General features: G+C 40.8%; 3 protein-coding genes across 5 annotated transcripts; 1 reads left to right on the forward strand and 2 right to left on the reverse strand.

The window, feature by feature from the left end:
• Window positions 1–7: 7 nt before the first annotated feature.
• On the forward strand, window positions 8–6,544 carry si:ch211-286b5.2 (uncharacterized). 3 transcript variants are annotated; one of them, XM_060860499.1, is made up of 6 exons: window positions 8–200; window positions 1,089–1,210; window positions 1,462–3,246; window positions 3,431–3,606; window positions 5,520–5,627; window positions 6,035–6,544. In XM_060860499.1, exons 2-6 carry the CDS (start codon window positions 1,157–1,159, stop codon window positions 6,138–6,140), a joined length of 2,229 nt encoding a protein of 742 aa, XP_060716482.1. In that variant the 5' UTR covers window positions 8–200; window positions 1,089–1,156; the 3' UTR covers window positions 6,141–6,544. The 3 variants fall into 3 exon arrangements, with proteins under 3 accessions (XP_060716482.1, XP_060716481.1, XP_060716483.1); XM_060860498.1 differs by having other exon boundaries at window positions 1,121–1,210; XM_060860500.1 differs by having other exon boundaries at window positions 1,121–1,210; window positions 5,520–5,618.
• A 788-nt stretch (window positions 6,545–7,332) lies between these two features.
• nanos3 (nanos homolog 3) lies at window positions 7,333–8,529 on the reverse strand. The gene is given in 3 exon segments (XM_060860568.1): window positions 7,333–7,388; window positions 7,966–8,489; window positions 8,491–8,529. Coding segments are annotated over 3 exon segments (609 nt in total). The 3' UTR covers window positions 7,333–7,342.
• Window positions 8,530–9,151: 622 nt separating this feature from the next.
• si:ch211-286b5.4 (afadin- and alpha-actinin-binding protein) lies at window positions 9,152–16,442 on the reverse strand. Its single transcript, XM_060860522.1, has 12 exons — window positions 16,238–16,442; window positions 16,015–16,115; window positions 15,721–15,789; window positions 15,146–15,269; window positions 14,938–15,016; window positions 14,416–14,533; window positions 13,827–13,992; window positions 13,035–13,138; window positions 12,119–12,280; window positions 9,735–9,852; window positions 9,425–9,560; window positions 9,152–9,308 (listed from the first exon to the last, which is right to left on the reverse strand). Exons 1-12 carry the CDS (start codon window positions 16,296–16,298, stop codon window positions 9,218–9,220), a joined length of 1,329 nt encoding a protein of 442 aa, XP_060716505.1. The 5' UTR covers window positions 16,299–16,442; the 3' UTR covers window positions 9,152–9,217.
• Between the last annotated feature and the right edge of the window lie 571 nt (window positions 16,443–17,013).

The raw sequence follows: 17,013 nt of genomic DNA on the forward strand, positions 1-17,013 counted from the left end.
TACAACCTCGCGCTTTACGGCAGGGCCATGTTTGCTTGACTTGTGCAACGACGTCACTCGTATAGCCTGTATTTAATGCTCCGGAATCGAAGAATCGGCTCCGTTTTTGTTTTTTTTTAAAGAATCGATTCCTCGCCCTGTCATTTGACAGAAAATGTAAAAAAAAATTCTCAAACTGGTTTATTAGTGGATACGCTACGGTAATTTATCGTTTGTGTGTGTGTGTGTGTGTGTGTGTGTGTGTTAAGTTTAAAGTAAAGTTAAAAAGTTAGGTGGCTGTTAGCTTCTTAGCAGGATGAGAAGAAAGCGCTCGCGCGCAGTCCCTCAGAGCTTTCTGGATCTTTCTGGAACTCTGACAGAAAAAAAAACACTCTTTAGAACAATAAAGTGACGAGTCTTTTGTACTGTTGTCTATTTTTGCACTATTGTTTTTTTTTTTTGTTTTTTTTTATAAAGCTATTTTATCATTGACAGCCACCTAAATAGCTAACTTGCCTTTATTTTAAACCCTGGTGCTATCAAGCAGGTAATAGTTTTTATTTGTCAGTAGATACTCCATGAAACTGTTAATTTAATATCACAATATATTTAAAAACATTGATATATTGTGCTGGAAGTTCATCATTATATTCATATTCACTGTGGAGCCACTATACAGGTGCTAGAACAGCATCAAAAAGTTGATTTATTTCACTAATTCCATTCAAAAAGTGAAACTTGTGTGTTTTGAATTTGGGATTTTCCTTAGTTGTCAGTTATAATCATCAAAATTAAAAGAAATAAACATATCAGTCTGTGTGTAATGAATGAATATAATATACAAGTTTCACTTCTTGAATGGAATTAATGAAATAAATCAACTTTTTGATGATATTCTAATTATATGACCAGCGGCTGTAAAAAGTAAGCATAAGAACCAACGGTTAACATGAGCAACATGAGAGGTGTTTATAAACCTAAATTTATCTTCTGTGTTTATTCATGACTATAGCAGACCTTTTAAAAAAAATGTATAAATCATTTTTTTTAATGAAATACATTTGTATTAGAAAATTATTTATTAACATAAATATTAAAAACTGTTGAAGAACCACTTTTTTTATCTGCATCCACCTTCAAGATCAAGCCAACCCCTCCAGCTCATCCAAGAGGAGTGATGGTAAAATCATCTGGTGAAACAAAAGAACCACAACGTGTATCTTGTGGATTGGTAGGTAAATTCTGCAGAAGATCTGTTTTTCAGGAACACGGTAAAGCTCGGTTTTCTATACGGTTTTAAGGCTGATATTAGTGATGCAAGCTTGTAGTGTGGGTCTAGTAACAACCTTACAAGATGTCTAATTGCACATGGTCAATTATACATAAAATTTGATACACCAGTAAGGATAATTAAATTGTTTTAATGATTGGAGTTAAGGATCAGTTTAAACTCCACAATGGTTTCTGTCCACATTCTTTTAGACTGCAGAAATGGTAAACTCCACTCGTGAAACTGAACCACATTTAGACAAGCTTGAAGAGCATCAGCCTGAATGTGAAGCAGTACAATATAAAGAAGACACTGACAAAGAGGTATCCTTGAATGCAGCTGAGCAAGAAGTTGTTTTCGGTCCTGTTGTGATCCAAGGCAATGCATGTGACGAACTAGAGTCTGCCAATTTTCACAAAATCGACACAGCCCTAATTGTTGTCTTCCCTGAAGTGAAACAAACCAATGTAACCACAACAGAAACTGAAGAACATTGTACTGATATCAAAAATGAGCCCCATGACTGGAACGATTTAGAAGGTCCCATCATTAAATTTCTTGGAGACTTGGAGGAGGTGGAGAATGAAACCAAGACAACCTCTTGTCCTGAACCACAGACATCTCAAAAAGACCTAAGCTCCCCAAACACTTCCCAATCTCTACATGTGGACAGAGATGACATGCAAGAAAAAGAAGAGACCAGAATTAACCCAAAGGCCAGAGATGATCATGCTGAAATGTTTAAAGATACAATGCTAGAGCACATACAAGAAACATGCTTTAGTAGTGAGATACAATTACAGGCTACTGAAGAGCCTGAAAGTTTGGAGCCTCCAGCAAAGAAAAGGTTAAGAAAAAGAATGGGTATGTGTGGTCTAGGAGACAGGAAGAGGAAGTTCCCATTTGACGGACAGCACTGTAGGCAGGGTCTTGCAGGAAAACAGATGGAAGAACAAGCTTTTAAAGGAAATGAAGTGGTACAACACCTGTATAACACTGAGTTTGAGAGTGATGGTAACACACCAATGTACCATGAGAGAACTAGTGGAACAGCATGTAAAGAAGAAGATGCAGAGGTCTTGAAAGCCAAGGAGAACAATGGTGCCGCAGTGATGGATGATGATAGAACAACAAGAGAATCAGAAAAAGAAAATGGATATGCACTGAGACACAACATGAGTAAGTGTACTGCATTAATGAATGATAAAGAAACACAAGATGAATCCCCCAAAGAAAATACAGATGTTCTGAAAACAGGCATCTTGGAGGAAATCCAAGGAAACATAGTCATGGATGACAAAGGAACTGCTGAACAAGTGAATTTTTTCAATAAGCTTAACTTATTAGAAGAGATATCAACAAACACATGGATGGAACAAACACTACCAAGTCCCACCAGTGGGAAAAACGTCCAAGATGAACTATCAGCATCAACTGCTCCCAATGACCATAAAATGGAAACTGCTACCTGTGAGGAAGAACCAAACCTCCCTGCAACAGAGATGACCAACAGTGGACAAGATATGGTATTCAACATGCAACACGAAGTTCTGTCTGAGAAACAAAATCATCTTGGTGATGATAAAGTGGATGAGGACCTCTATGTGATTGCAGCAGAAGTTGAAGTTGCACAGGAAGTGAGCTCTAGCTCAATTTGTGCTAGAGTAGAAGTGTCTGAAGGTTGTACCATAGTCAATAAAGAAGTCAAAATGGTTCCATCTGGTTTGGAAGAATGTGAAATGGATATTAAAGAAAAACATCCACCCGATTTGGCTGCCATTGAGAAACATGATCCAAATAGACCTGACCTAGGATTGAAACCCTTATTTGTGGACATCATGGATACTCTGCAGTTTGCTTCCACTTATGAAACACATAATGCAAAAACTCGTGGTGAAAATGAAGAGAGTACTGATCATACTGGAGGAGATGCTGAGGATGCTAAGGACATCAGTGAACCTCTAGCACCACCTGCTGGCCAGGAGATCCGCATGCATGTAAGTGAGGGTAAATCGTGTTACTAAGCAGAACGTATTGAACCTAGATTTGTAACACATTTAGATCCATATATAGTGCATAAAGTTGTAGCATAAAAATAATTGCTTGCATATAAGCTATTATGTTTATATTCAACTGGCTATGAAGATTACTTGTTTTTCTTTCCACAATTCCTTCTGTCAGTGTTTTTTAGACCAGGTTACATGTGACACTTCTGTGACCCCTACTGTTGCCAAGCAGCAGGTCTGTAACCCCACCCTGACCTCTGCTGCTAGTGAGCTGCCTCAGGAGGCTGACTTGTCTGTTCCACCTTTCCTTTACTTCATGACAGTCTCCCAAATCCATAAAATTGCATTAAGGTGACTGCAATGACTTGCATCATGGTAGACACTAACAGATCTGAACACTAACAGTGTAACTGCTGAATAATATGAACTTTGGCCATCGTTTTGAACAATACAGCTATATTGTAAAATGTACCAGTTTAGAAAAAAGGGGATTAGATCAAATTTGGAAGACAATAATTACTTAATTAATCATGCATGGCAACAACACTTGTATCATAGTAAGTCAGTGGTCTTCACTATTTTTTTCATGTGAGCCACACTGATAGGACAAAGTCAATAGGAGAGCCACTTTCACTGCAAAGTATGCCAAGTCACATTGCTTTGTTGCTGTTCATTTTGTGCGCGGAATTGTTTGATAAGAAATCAATCCATTTTTTAGTCCATGTGTGTACAGTAAACACAAGGTGTTAACTAGCATGAAACACAAACTAGCTTCTGGCATGCATGTAAGTGAGGGTAAATCGTGTTACTAAACAGAACGTATTGAACCTAGATTTGTAACACATTTCAAGTCAAGAAGCTTTTATTGTCATTTCAACCATATATAGCTGTTGCAGTACATAGTGAAATGAGACAACGTTTCTCCAGGATCAAGGTGCTACATAGAAACAAAGACAGGGCTAAAGACTTGTAAGTAGTCTTAGCCACATAAAGTGCAACTGTGCAACCTGGTGCAAACAGTGCAGGACAAGACAAACAAGACAGACAAGACAGTGCAGGACAAAAGACAGTGCAGGACAAAAGACAGTGCAGGACCAGACAGTGCAGGACAAGACAGTGCAGGACAATGACAGTGCAGATACAAGTTACAAGACAATACAAAAAGTACAAAAAATGCAGTACACAAAAGACAATAAATAGTAAACAGTCACAGAAACAGCGCCGACCGACCAGTGTTAATACTGTATGTGTTAATATAGTATGTGCGAAATGGCTGAGATATTGTACAGCATGTGCAAAAACGGCTGAAATGTTGGGACAGTTTGTGCAAAAAACAGCAGACAAGGTGTGCAAAACAGCATGTAAACAGTTTGCTGGATTGTAAGCAGCATGTAAACAGTATGTTGTGTCAGTGTGTGTGTTTTGTGAGGGTCTATGCAGTCCATACAGATGATGTGTGTGTATGTTGTGCTCAGTACAGTACATTTCAGTTGTTGAGAAGTCTGATGGCTTGTGGGAAGAAACTGTTACACAGTCTGGTCGTGAGGGCCCGAATGCTTCGGTACCTTTTTCCAGATGGCAGGAGGGTGAAGAGTGTGTGTGAGGGGTGTGTGGGGTCATCCACAATGCTGTTGGCTTTGCGGATGCAGCGTGTGGTGTAAGTGTCTGTGATAGAGGGAAGAGAGACACCAATGATCTTCTCCGCTGTCCTCACAATCCGCTGAAGGGTCTTGCGTTCTGAGATGGTGATATTTAGATACATATATAGTGCATAAAGTTGTAGCATAAAAATAATTGCTTGCATATAATGTATTATGTTTATATTCAACTGGCTATGAAGATTACTTCTGGCAAACTAGCTTCTGGCAGGCCACCAAAAACTGGCTATTGCGCAGAACGCAGTGAGTCAGTGACGAGTCAAATAATATATATAAATATATATTATTATTTGTAATAGAGCACATTCGTTTTTCTATGCTTCCCTGATTGTTTTTAATGTTATTTAAATGAAAAATAAATTTTAAGCACATGATCATATCATCGTATTATTTACTGCTTGGCGAGCCGCAGGAGCCACGCAATGAGTAACACTGTAGTAAGTGAATGGTATGTACTTCATTTGTATACTTCATATGTAAGATATTGTTAAACAGATCATCTTTAAAGAGGTTACACATCTCCTAACAGTGTTACTGTGCAGTACAGACCTTATCATACATACATTTCAACTTTTTGTGCCCTCTTTTTATAACTCTTGATCTTAGCATGGAGCTGGAGGACCAGCTTAACCCAGAAGACTATGATCAACAGGAGGATGCCACAGAGCTTGTGCGTGGCCTCATCAGAGAACTCTCCTCTCTGAAGTACGAGTGGTAAATCACAGAAACGCAGCATTAGCTGTGTTTCCATACATGTCTCAATATTACCAATATCTCGGTATTTACATTAAAAGAAAACCTGTTTCCTCTTGAGACCTAAGGTGCGACTCAACATGACTCAACAGATTTGGTAAATTGTGATGGAGATGAAGACTGTGTGTCTTTAACTCACAGTCTTTTGAAGTATTTACAACAGAACATGAGTAGAAATGTACACCATATACTGTATTTGTAAAGTTTTGAGATGGAAACACCATTCACATTCACATGCAAGGGTTATACAACAACTCTGCGGGGAAAATAATGTTTTAGAAAGATTTGAGTGATAAAAGTAATTTTAGTCTTGTTTTATAATCGTTGACAAACACTCATGTTTTCTTTCTCATCACATGAACGTTCAGTCGTACCGTGATGGTGGCACACCGCGAGATGGAACTCTTGCGCCGTGGAAAACCTCCAAAGGCTCCAAATCGTCGCCTTTGTGCCCTTCCCCATACTGAGAAATAACCTCATGAGCACTTCTTGATGACAGATGGGATGAAATTAGAACTTATCAGTAAGGGCCATTAGTGCTTATTTGGATTTTGTGTTCGAGACTGACTCTGTCTGGGTTAATATCTTGAGTTGTACAAGTTTACTTGTTCGTCCCTGCAGTTTGATTACTGTTTTTGTTTAATACAAAATGTATGGCATTGTGTTGGAATGAACCTCAATATTTTCATCTAATGACATTTATGTAATCAGTTGAAGAAGCAGCTAGCTCTACCTCAGAAACCTGTCTAAAGTCATCGCCTCTATCGTATTTCATTTAGAAGTCCTTGATTTCGTTTAAAATGTTTTTTTTTAGTCAGACCTGTTGGTTTCATCTCATCTACACTGGTGTTCCTGAAGAATAAACGGTTTTAAACCTGCTGACTTCTAAACAATCTGAAGGACGTAGATCACAGAGTGATAAAAATGTGAATGTAAAAAAAAAAAAATTGGTAACTTTGTTTTTCCATGTGTTTGCTCTGGCCTACAAAGAGGTCACAGAGAAAGTCCTTATTTGATGCAATAGAAGAAAGATTTTTTCCACCACAAAAATGCTTTCACATAATGTTAAGATATGGTGTAAGTTTGCTGTAGCACAGACAAAATCGGCTGAAGATCCATCAGTAAATTTGTTTCTTGTGGGTTCCGGTGTTATTTTAAAGCACCACAGTTCTGGTGTCTTAATTTTTAAAGAATGTATGGTTTCCGCATGTAGTGCATCTGTTAGTATTCACAATACATCAACACCTTTTACAAGTTTTCTATATGGAGGAAAACCTGAAAATAATAGTCAAGGAGTGTAAATCAGAACTCTGGCAGAAACTGAATTCATCGAGCAAGTTATCCCAAATAATCCACTTTAGGCTTTGGGGAAAAAAAACAGAAAGCGAAGTTAAGTGTTTAAATGTATTATTATAAACTGAACATGCTACAATACTGCAGATGAATCAGAGGCATCAAAGATGTCAGCCATACCAAAATAATCCAAAGATGGATATTTAAAAAAAAAAACAAAAAAACGCAGCACTGATGCTTTGTACAAGAATACAAACAATATTAACTCAAATCCAAAATGGTAAAACATTTAAAAATGTCATAACACATGAGTGTTTCTTACAATTATAGACAATAAAATGGACCAGAACCCCAGGTGGTCAGTAAGGAAGGTCATGCTCCCATCATGAAGGCAGGGAGAAACCTGCACCTGAGAAGAGCCTAAGAGACCTGAGCACAAGTTTGTTAGAGAAATCAGCTTAAAACAAACAAACAAACAAACAAAACACACACCCAAAAGGACACACCAGTGAAATAAATCAAGTCTTCTTCAAATAAGCACACAGTGAATTAGTCAAGCAAAACACAAACACTTGGCACTCTGGGTGTTACAGCTCTAAACCCAGGGCAGGTCATTCAGTGTGTGGTTATGGGTTCATATCACACTTAAAACAAAACCTAAGCGCTCATAGCCATGATAACTACAATAAAATAGTACTGAAAAACTTTTTCTGGAGCAACGAGTTGTCTTTTAAAAGCACTTGAGAATTTCTGCACACACAGTCTCAGAAACAGACACCAAACTGTACCTTATGTTTTCTCAGCAGTAACATTTCTACTGATACATCATCTTTTTTTTTATACCTTTACAATATATGGTACTAAAACTTTTTGGTACATAGTCGGTGATTAAGGACCGCTGACGTAGCTACCTGTGAAGTGTTTCATCTAAAATCGTATTATTATTATAACAGGTAAAAGTGACATGAAAGTGTATGAAAATGAGATTCAGGGCCTCGGTCATTACCGGGTAGCCCGTGCGTACACGGAGCTGTAGGTGCTGTCCACTAGCGGGCAGAAGCGCTTGGTGTGCGCGCGGCCCCCCGTCGCCCCGCACTGCGGACACACATAACGGCGCAGGTAAGGACACACTACTTGTCCGTGGTTCTTAAGGTTGTGCGATGTGAAAACGTCTTCAGACTCGCCGTTGTGTTTGCAGAAGCCGCAGAACTTCTCCGTAGCGCAAGGACCGACTCCCGGTGATGCTGCAGTTGGACTTGGACTTGAAGGTGGAGATCCTGTAGTCCCGGTGCGGCCGCATTCCTGTCGCCCCTTCTGCGTTTTCGGTTGCCCGGACATCTCAAACTCCGAGAAGAACTGGAACGCGCCATCGAGGCTACGGTGAGAAGTTAAATGAAGCTCCTGCTGAGGTTCTGGACCAGAGGTTTCCGAAAGGCGCGAGCTCCGCATGGCACGCACCGTGTCCGCGAGACCCATGTAATCACACCACGGCTGAAAGTGCCGCTGCTCTTCGGACTCCATGGAGCCGTGCGTGGGCCGACAGGATGTAGTGCAGCACAGACAACACCATAGCAAGTTTTCGACCTAGAAAGGGAGGCGGGGAATAAAGAGAAAACAAACGAGAGTCCCCACTTAAGTAGACGAGGCCGGTGCGCGCACGCGTGTGGCGCGTGAACGGCGGGTGCCGCTGCATGGAGCAATCAGCAGGCACCTGCTCGTGACCCCGGGCTGAACTGTTCGAATCGGTTCACAAGGATCTTCCTAGCTCAATGAATGTATATCTGTAGCGTGTTTAAATCATTCATTTGGATTAAGAAGCAGATTGCGCACTAAAATGTCTTAGCTCGACTACTGCAAACAAACACATACACAAAATTTCTCAGGCATGAAGATGTTAAATAGGCTGCTATATCAAAGTGAATATCGGAAGTTGCTTAAGAGTTCTGAACCACCATCTACACCCCAGATTCATAACCCCATAATTATGGTCCTGGAGAATCTTCTGCACATGTTTCCTGCTCCATCACGCCTGATTCGACTTAGCAGCTAATAACAGCTATTCCTGAGCAGAGGCACACACACAACTTATATCCACTCTGCAAAGTAGTATCATGGGACATAAAGAATGATGCAGAATAAAGTATAATACATCATCCTACAGCTAAAACATGAACTACATCACACACAGAGCATAGAATTTAAATTTCTTTATTTATGTTATTTATGCAAACAGCATCACCCCCCCCACACACACACGATTAAAAGTTGTCCATGTTTTGTTTGTCCAGACTGAAGTCACCTCTCTGCGTCTCTTTCACCCAAGTCTCAGACAGATGACTGTCAAACTCCCTGAGAGAGAGGGACAGAAAGAGAGACCACATTCAGTAAGAATAGGAAATGCACAAAAAAATGTTCGGAAAATAGAAGATTGGTAAAGGTGTGTGCGCGTGCAGGTAGTGACACACCTGCAGTAAAATGGGAGCTGAAGCATACAATAGAGCTCAGGGGTGTTGGGAGTCATTCCTGTATTCTGCCCTGACCAGGGCATGACCTCTGAGCCCTCAGAGGTTGGAGTGACACAGGGGGACAGAGACAGACGACCTGGAGCCATCATTCCACACACACACACACACACACACACACGTTTGTTTACTAGAGTACGGCATGTTTGTGTGCAGTAAGCCAAGTCAAATTTAAAGCAAATTAAATAAGTAAAGAGAAAGATTAAATTAAATCTAATAGGTGAATCAGTTTGTGTGTGTGTGTGGTGCATACGCAGTTCACTGAGGGCTGTGCTCTCTCTCCTGTTAGAGTGTGAAGTCTTCATTACTGGAGATGTGCTGAGGAACTGCTGTTTCAGCAGAGAGGCCTTCTGCTGCTCAAACTCACATCTCTAACACACACACACACACACACACCCCTTTATAATTAATACTATACCTACAGCTAAACCTAACTGTCTAACACAATATTTGTAGATTTTATTACCGTAAAAATAATAATTTAATTCTACCACATTCACACTCCTGTGTCATAAGATCAAGATTCTTTTATTGCCACTATACTGAGTACAGCGACAAATTCCTTACAGTGCATTTCACTTATAAATTGTTGCAAGCTACAATTTACAAGAGTCACCCCCCCCCCCCATTTCCCACTGAATCAAACAAAGACCTGGCTGACGACCTCAACACCTTCTACTGCAGGTTTGAGAACATCTTCACACCTCCCATCCAACCCAGCACACTGACTGACATCATACCTCTGGTAACCCCATTAACAACTCCTCCCAGCAATCAAGTTGCACTCACGATTTGTGAAGGGGATGTGAATTAACTCTTTCAGAGACAGAAGACAAGGAAAGCCCCAGGCCCAGACGGGGTGTTCCCCTCCTGTCTTCAACGGATCTCTGGAGCTGTGTGAAGTCCCCTCGTGCTTTAAACTTTCTACAATCATTCCGGTCCCCAAGAAACCCTCCATCACTGGACTGAATGACTACAGGCCTGTCGCTCTGACATCTGTTGTAATGAAGACCTTCAAGCAGCTGGTATTGGCCCACCTAAAGACTGTCACAGAACAGATGCTGGAGCCCCTACAGTTTGCCTACCGTGCAAACAGGTCAGTGGATGAGGCAGTCAACATTTCACTGCACTACATTCTGCAACACCTGGACTGCCCACGGACATTCGCCCGGATTCTGTTTGTTGACTTCAGTTCGGCTTTTCAAACTATAATTCTGGAAATTCTCCACTCCAAACTCCTAAGGCTCACTGTACCCCCTTCCATCTGTCAGTGGATCACCAGCTTCCTGACAGATAGTAAACAACAGGTGAGACTGGGAGGTGTCACCTCCAGCATTCAGACAATCAGCACTGGCGCGCCACAGGGATGTGTCCTCTCCCCACTGTTATTCTCCCTATACACTAACGACTGCACTTCAAGTGACCAAACTGTTAAACTCCTGAAGTTTGCAGATGATACTACGCTCATCGGTCTCATCCAAGGTGGTGACGAGTCTGTATACCAGCAGGAGGTGAAGCGGCTGGCGCTGTGGTGCAGTCAGAACAGTCTGGAGCTAAAACACCTTAAAACTGTGGAGATGATAGTGGACTTTAGGAAAGACCCCTCAACACTACTCCCCCTCACAATATCTAACAGCCCGGTGTCATCTGTGGAGGCCTTCAAATTTCTGTGCACTACCATTTCCCAAGACCTGAAATGGGAGTCCAACATAAACTCCATCATCAAAAAGGCCCAGCAGAGGATGTACTTTCTACGTCAATTAAGGAAGTACGGTCAGCCACAGGAGCTGTTGATGCAGTTCTACACTGCAGTCATTGAATCTGTCCTGTTCACATCCATCACCATCTGGTTTGGTGCAGCAACTAAACAGGACAGGAACAGACTGCAACGCACAGTTAGAACAGCAGAAAATATAATTGGTGCCCCCCTGCCCACCCCCCAGGACTTGTACGACACAAGAACCAGAAACCGGGCAGTAAAAATCACCACTGACCCTTCACACCCTGGACACAACCTCTTTCAGCGCTACAGAACCTTGTTTACTAAAACTACCAGACACAGGAACAGTTTCTTTCCCCAGACAATCACCCTGATTAACACCTCACCATCATTATATTCACTGCTTCTTATCATAAGTACCACATTATCAGGACTGTCAGTCATCACATCATCTGTATATATTACACACTACTGCTGCTGTATATTGTACAAAAGCATAATATTGCACAATATTTTGTTATTTACAATAACTGATCTGTCATTCTATATTCATATTTTATATATTTTATTAATTGTATATTCATATTTTATACTCATTCTGTCTATATTGTATCCCATCATCTGCTTTGTTTTCTTGTATAGTTTGTATAGTATAATATTATTTATGTCTGTGCTTTTGAGAGTCACAAACTGCTAGAACCAAATTCCTTGTGTGTGTCAACACACTTGGACAATAAATCTGATTCTGACTTAAATAACAAACAAAACAACAACAACAACAACAACTGCAGTAAAGGAAAAACACAGATACAAATGAGGTCTGATTATAGGGGAACAAATGTCAGGAGGATTATACTACACAAATATTACAACTTAAACTATTTAAAACATACAGACAATTTCCCCATCGCTCTCACCTCACGGCCCAATCGGATTGCGGCATCAGTGAAGGCCTGTCTCTCCTGCTGGAAGCTCCGCCTTTGTCTGTCAAACTCCACCCACTTGTCCTGAAGCCGCTCCCACTCCTCAAGATAGTAAGAGTCAACCAGTGGGTCTGGGAGAGGAACAGCCACACTCTCCTGATAGATAGAGAGTTAATGAAGAGAACAAGGACAAATCTGGTAGCCAGGACTTTATACATTTGGTGTATATCATGACGTGGAATGGAACAAAATTTGCGATTCTTTCAAATTTATACTTTCACAAGAACACCAACCATTTCGACTAGTTCATAATGTAAAAACATTGTTTGGAAATACATAAGCTGAGTGTAAACCAACAAATGATTAAGAGCAATTAAAAAAATGATTTTTTTCCCTTCACACAAAGTCATGTTTTCTTCTGTTAGAGGATCAAATGCTAACTCATGACTAACTGGTCACATACTGTCACAGTTTTCACAGCAGTGAGAAACATTAGTGTTTACTACATTTACCATGATATGGAAAAAGAGAACGTCAACACCTGAAATGTGGTATTCATGAAAATCCAGTTGGTTTAGGCAAAAACCAAAGACACCTCCATTTTGCTCCTGAATTTTTACAGATGTAAATAATGAGGAGACTCGAATCAGAACCTCGACTGATTGAATTTAAACTGTTCAAATAAGTGTTGATTTATTTTTATTCTCCAAGTTTTGTATTTTGTGGAATTTTGTGGCCAGTGGTAAATATAAATCTGCTGTGCTATAAAACTACAGGTTAAATTTGGTAATTTAGGGCTGAATAACGTTTATAAAGTCAATATAGAAAATAAAGACTTCTAAAAAAAAAAAAAAAAAAAATTGTATTGTTTTGGCAACAAATCTGACGTGCGTGTGAATTTAAAATAGACCTGCAGAAGCTGCTGCTGCACTCGGACCAACTCTCTGCTCTGCTCCAGCTCTTCTTCAAGCTGAGCCAAGAGCTTCTCCTGGTCTGTTCTCACTGCAACTGGGCCTGTAAAGGGACACACACACACACACACACACCTCAAGAAAAGTTCTGGTGTGTCTCAGTCTACTCTCTAGTTCAGTAGTCAGAGCTCTGATCAGGGAGTCTGATATATTAAGGGCTGTCTCTCTCAATCACAGTCTTTCCTGCACACCGGAACATTTGTTGTTTGGTTCCTAAAAAAATAAAATAAAAAAAATAAATATATATGCACCACAAAAACCAAAAGACAGGGAGCTCCGATGCTCACTCATGATCTTCCTTGGTAGACGAACCAAACTTTCAGCCAGCTTTGTCTACAAATGTAAGCACCTGGTTATCATTGTTGTGGCTCTCAAATGAAATCTTATTGGTTTGTTTGAGTCTAAACACTTTAACAATGTAAAAAAATCCACTAGTGAGCCTACAATCCTGCTTGAGGCACCAAGAAAGAATAATGTGATTAAACTAACAATTACGTGATGCTTAAAACTTAAATGATTTATTTGTTTTAAAATCCCAGTGACTGACAAGGAAATGAAGGTTGTTTCACAGGAAAATAACATCAGTGTCCCAGATTTTAGGGAGACAGATTCTTTACCAGAGCCCCATCTTGTGTACACCAGGTACTGATTCACCACCTAGAGAGCTGATTGAAACACACTCCTCATTTGTTTCGACATGAAAGACAACCAAAAAAACCACATTCACACACTTTGTGACTGCAGCTCCCTCATCCTCTTCTGTACGTGTGTCCACTCCAGAAACACACCCCCTGTCACATGATCACCAAGCGACTGCTCTGATTGGACCAGCCTGCTCGTGGCTGTCTTCTTCTTCTCCTCCTCCTCCTCCTCCGTGTTCACAATCTCCTCTAGAGTCTGAACCACAAAACAAGAAGAGAAAGTTCTCAGAGAAAGAGAACCCCCAGGTCATTCATTCAGTGCTCACTCGCTACATCAGCTCTGGTGTACAAAAAATGGACAGTCTTGGCTCATTTTCTCACATATAAACAAAACCTTGGACAATGATTCAACTTGTCAATGTGGGGAAACCAAAACAGTACTTAAAAGACCTAATTGGAAATATCTGTTAAACTGATAATGTTTATTTTGAAAAGAATCAAAATGGTTCATTGTATGTTTACATATGACATTTGGCAGGCGGTCTCTTAACCAGAGACTTACAGGACTGATAAATCTCAATTTGTGGAGGTAATAGAAACAAGAAAAGCCAGAATCCATGAGGTTTTAGCCCAATATTGTTTAGGTTTCCTGAAACTGCATGAGCTCCTGTTTCATCACCTGCTGCATGTCAGTTCTGAGCGCGTGCAGTAGAGTCGTGAGGCAGTGACGCAGCTTCATAGCTTCCCTGAGTTCAGCCTCCCTCCTCTCCAGCATTAACCTCAGAGCCTCCTCTTTCCTTCATTGAGAGAGAGAGAGAGAGAGAGAGAGAGAGAGAGAGAGAGAAATCAAAAACACACATTTAACAAAGACAAAAACCAAGGGTTTGAAACATGACCCTGGATATCAAATACTCTCTGAATTTTGGGATACATGAATGAGAACCTAAAGTTCTGTTTTGTTTGGGTCTGTCCTTTTTTTGTTCAGATAGAAAAAACTTACATCTGGTTCTGGTCTTTGTCTGGACCTGCACAATGCAGTAAACCAAACGACTGATTTAAAGTTTAAAAAGTTTGTTGACTTTAAATCAGGTCTCTGTGTCAAGTCTGTATGTATTTTTGAGACCAGCATTTTATCTTTCCAGTCTAAAAGCTGAACTGTGTAGATAAGAGGATGCTGGCATACAGGACATATAAACTGTACCTCCCATCAGACTGTGCTCTCCGGGACACAGGCTCTCTCTGTCCTAGCAGCTTAGGAAGAGCGTTTATGGTCTCTATAGCTGTAAGGAAGAGAAAATATAGCCACAGATTCTCTAAACCCCAGTCCTGAACACGAACATCTCTGTTTGTAGATTTACAGTGTGATAAACAACAATATTCAGAGAGCAAAGTGGCTCTGTGCGTCTTACACAGGCCTCGGTCTCGGTGTCTGTCTGTAAACTGCGAGAGCTTTTCCTTCATCCTATTGACGAGCTGCTCTCTGCGTTTTAATTCTAATGCCTGCTGGTTACAGCGAGACTGCAGCTTGGAGGTCTGTGCACGCACACACACACACACACACACACACACACACACACACACACACACACACACAGAGACACAGACAGACAAAATAATACAATCCTTCATTCATTTCACTTGGGACACAGATCCTGTTATAAATTTTGCATAAGCATTATTAAAATTTACCCGTGTTTCTCTGAAAAGAACAGTAAATTAGCATAAGTGTTTACTTGCTACATAGCACTGAAGTTAGAGACTGGGCAAAAGAAATACTTTATTACCTCTTGGTGAGGATATGGAGATGAATTTTAGCAGCACTTATTGGACAAATCTTTATTACACCAGCAGGAGGCGCTAAAGTGCTGTTTGTGCGCGCCATGAAACATACAAACGTCTCCTGTAGCAACATGATATTGTACGACGTGTACACACACGCGCGCGCGCACACACACACACACACACACACACACACCCTCCTCACCTTCTCTCTCTCACCCTGAAGAGCATCTCGCAGCCTGGTGATGAACTGATCTCTCTCCATGAGCTGCTCCTGTGGACGGTTTAGTGCGATGGTGCAATCACACAGTCACTTAGACACTTCCACATCATTAGAACAAAGAAAGCTGTTTAATATAGAAGGAATAAAACACCTGCGAGGAGTTACCACCCCAAAGGTGATTATTCTGTTCACCACCGCACGTTTATGAACGACACAGTAGAGTTTTTATCCGTTTACAGTTACATCTAATTCACGTCCCTTCCCTTCTCACTGCACCTGAACTGATCTGTTCTGTTCCTTCGAGTCTTCTTTGTGAATCCTACTGGAAGCTCTGCATGGAGAACTGACCTGAAGCAACAATCGTGTGCTCTGGACCTCTGGTAGAGAAGAAAAAAAACAGGTAAACCAGGAACACTGCAGCACCCTGACTGACGTGAGAGTAATTAGTGACTAGAAGCTTTGATGAGTCTTTAAGTGGATACAATAAACGTGTTAACACCTGAGGTCTCGTGAGTCCTGTAACGAGATGTTAGCAGTCTTCCTTCTTGTTTGGACGCCATCAGATATAAAGCTTGCAATCAATCTCTCTCTCTCTCTCTCTCTCTCTCTCTCTCTCTCTCACACACACACACCACCCTAAAGTAGTTCTAATGCACAAACTTGGATCATCTGAGACAGGTTCACCAGCTGACGTGTCCTTCTTCAGGGTTAATCTAACTAACCAGTCTCACTGTCTATAGTGGGAGATGTTCAGGGTCGTAGCTACACCACATTCTTCCACATCATCTAAACCTGATCAAGGATCCAGATTTGTTTTAATGTAAATCTGCACGTGTTAATATACAACGCATCGTTTATACATTTAAGTTCCAGTTAAAATGACTTGCAGGAACAGCAGCTATTCTGTTGTTTATCTCTCATCAACAAAGCCAGAGTTAAATGAAGGTGTTTTGTTTCTTTTTAGGTTTAGAATCCTTGATCGTGACCTCGTGCATGAACGTCGTGTAAACTCGGTTTAATTCAGTCGGGATTTGGACTTGACCCTGAGAGTGTGAGCTGAGCCCAGACTCAGGTGGATGTTATTACTGCTCATCAGTTACACACACACCCGAGCTGTACTGATCTCCACACACACACACACCCGAGCTGCACTGATCTCCACACACACACGCCCCCGAGCTGCACTGATCTCCACACACACACACACAAGAAAACTAAACACAACCCTCAGAATCTTTATTATAAAATAAAAATATGTGTAATCTTAGTTTTCAT

The sequence above is a fragment of the Tachysurus vachellii genome, chromosome 24, assembly GCF_030014155.1.
Source record: "Tachysurus vachellii isolate PV-2020 chromosome 24, HZAU_Pvac_v1, whole genome shotgun sequence".
In the NCBI taxonomy this organism is placed as follows: Eukaryota; Metazoa; Chordata; class Actinopteri; order Siluriformes; family Bagridae; genus Tachysurus; species Tachysurus vachellii.

Bases quoted from the DNA above. Each gene is read 5' to 3' on its own strand.
- si:ch211-286b5.2 (XM_060860499.1), top strand. From the start codon at position 1,157: ATGGTAAAATCATCTGGTGAAACAAAAGAACCACAACGTGTATCTTGT. The intron at 3,247-3,430 runs GTAAGTGAGGGT...TCCTTCTGTCAG, and splicing joins GCCAGGAGATCCGCATGCAT to TGTTTTTTAGACCAGGTTAC. The intron at 3,607-5,519 runs GTGACTGCAATG...TCTTGATCTTAG, and splicing joins ATCCATAAAATTGCATTAAG to CATGGAGCTGGAGGACCAGC.
- si:ch211-286b5.4 (XM_060860522.1), bottom strand. From the start codon at position 16,298: ATGGCGTCCAAACAAGAAGGAAGACTGCTAACATCTCGTTACAGGACT. The intron at 15,790-16,014 runs GTGCAGTGAGAA...AACCGTCCACAG, and splicing joins AACAGAACAGATCAGTTCAG to GAGCAGCTCATGGAGAGAGA. The intron at 15,270-15,720 runs GTGAGGAGGGTG...GTGCGTGCACAG, and splicing joins TTCAGGGTGAGAGAGAGAAG to ACCTCCAAGCTGCAGTCTCG.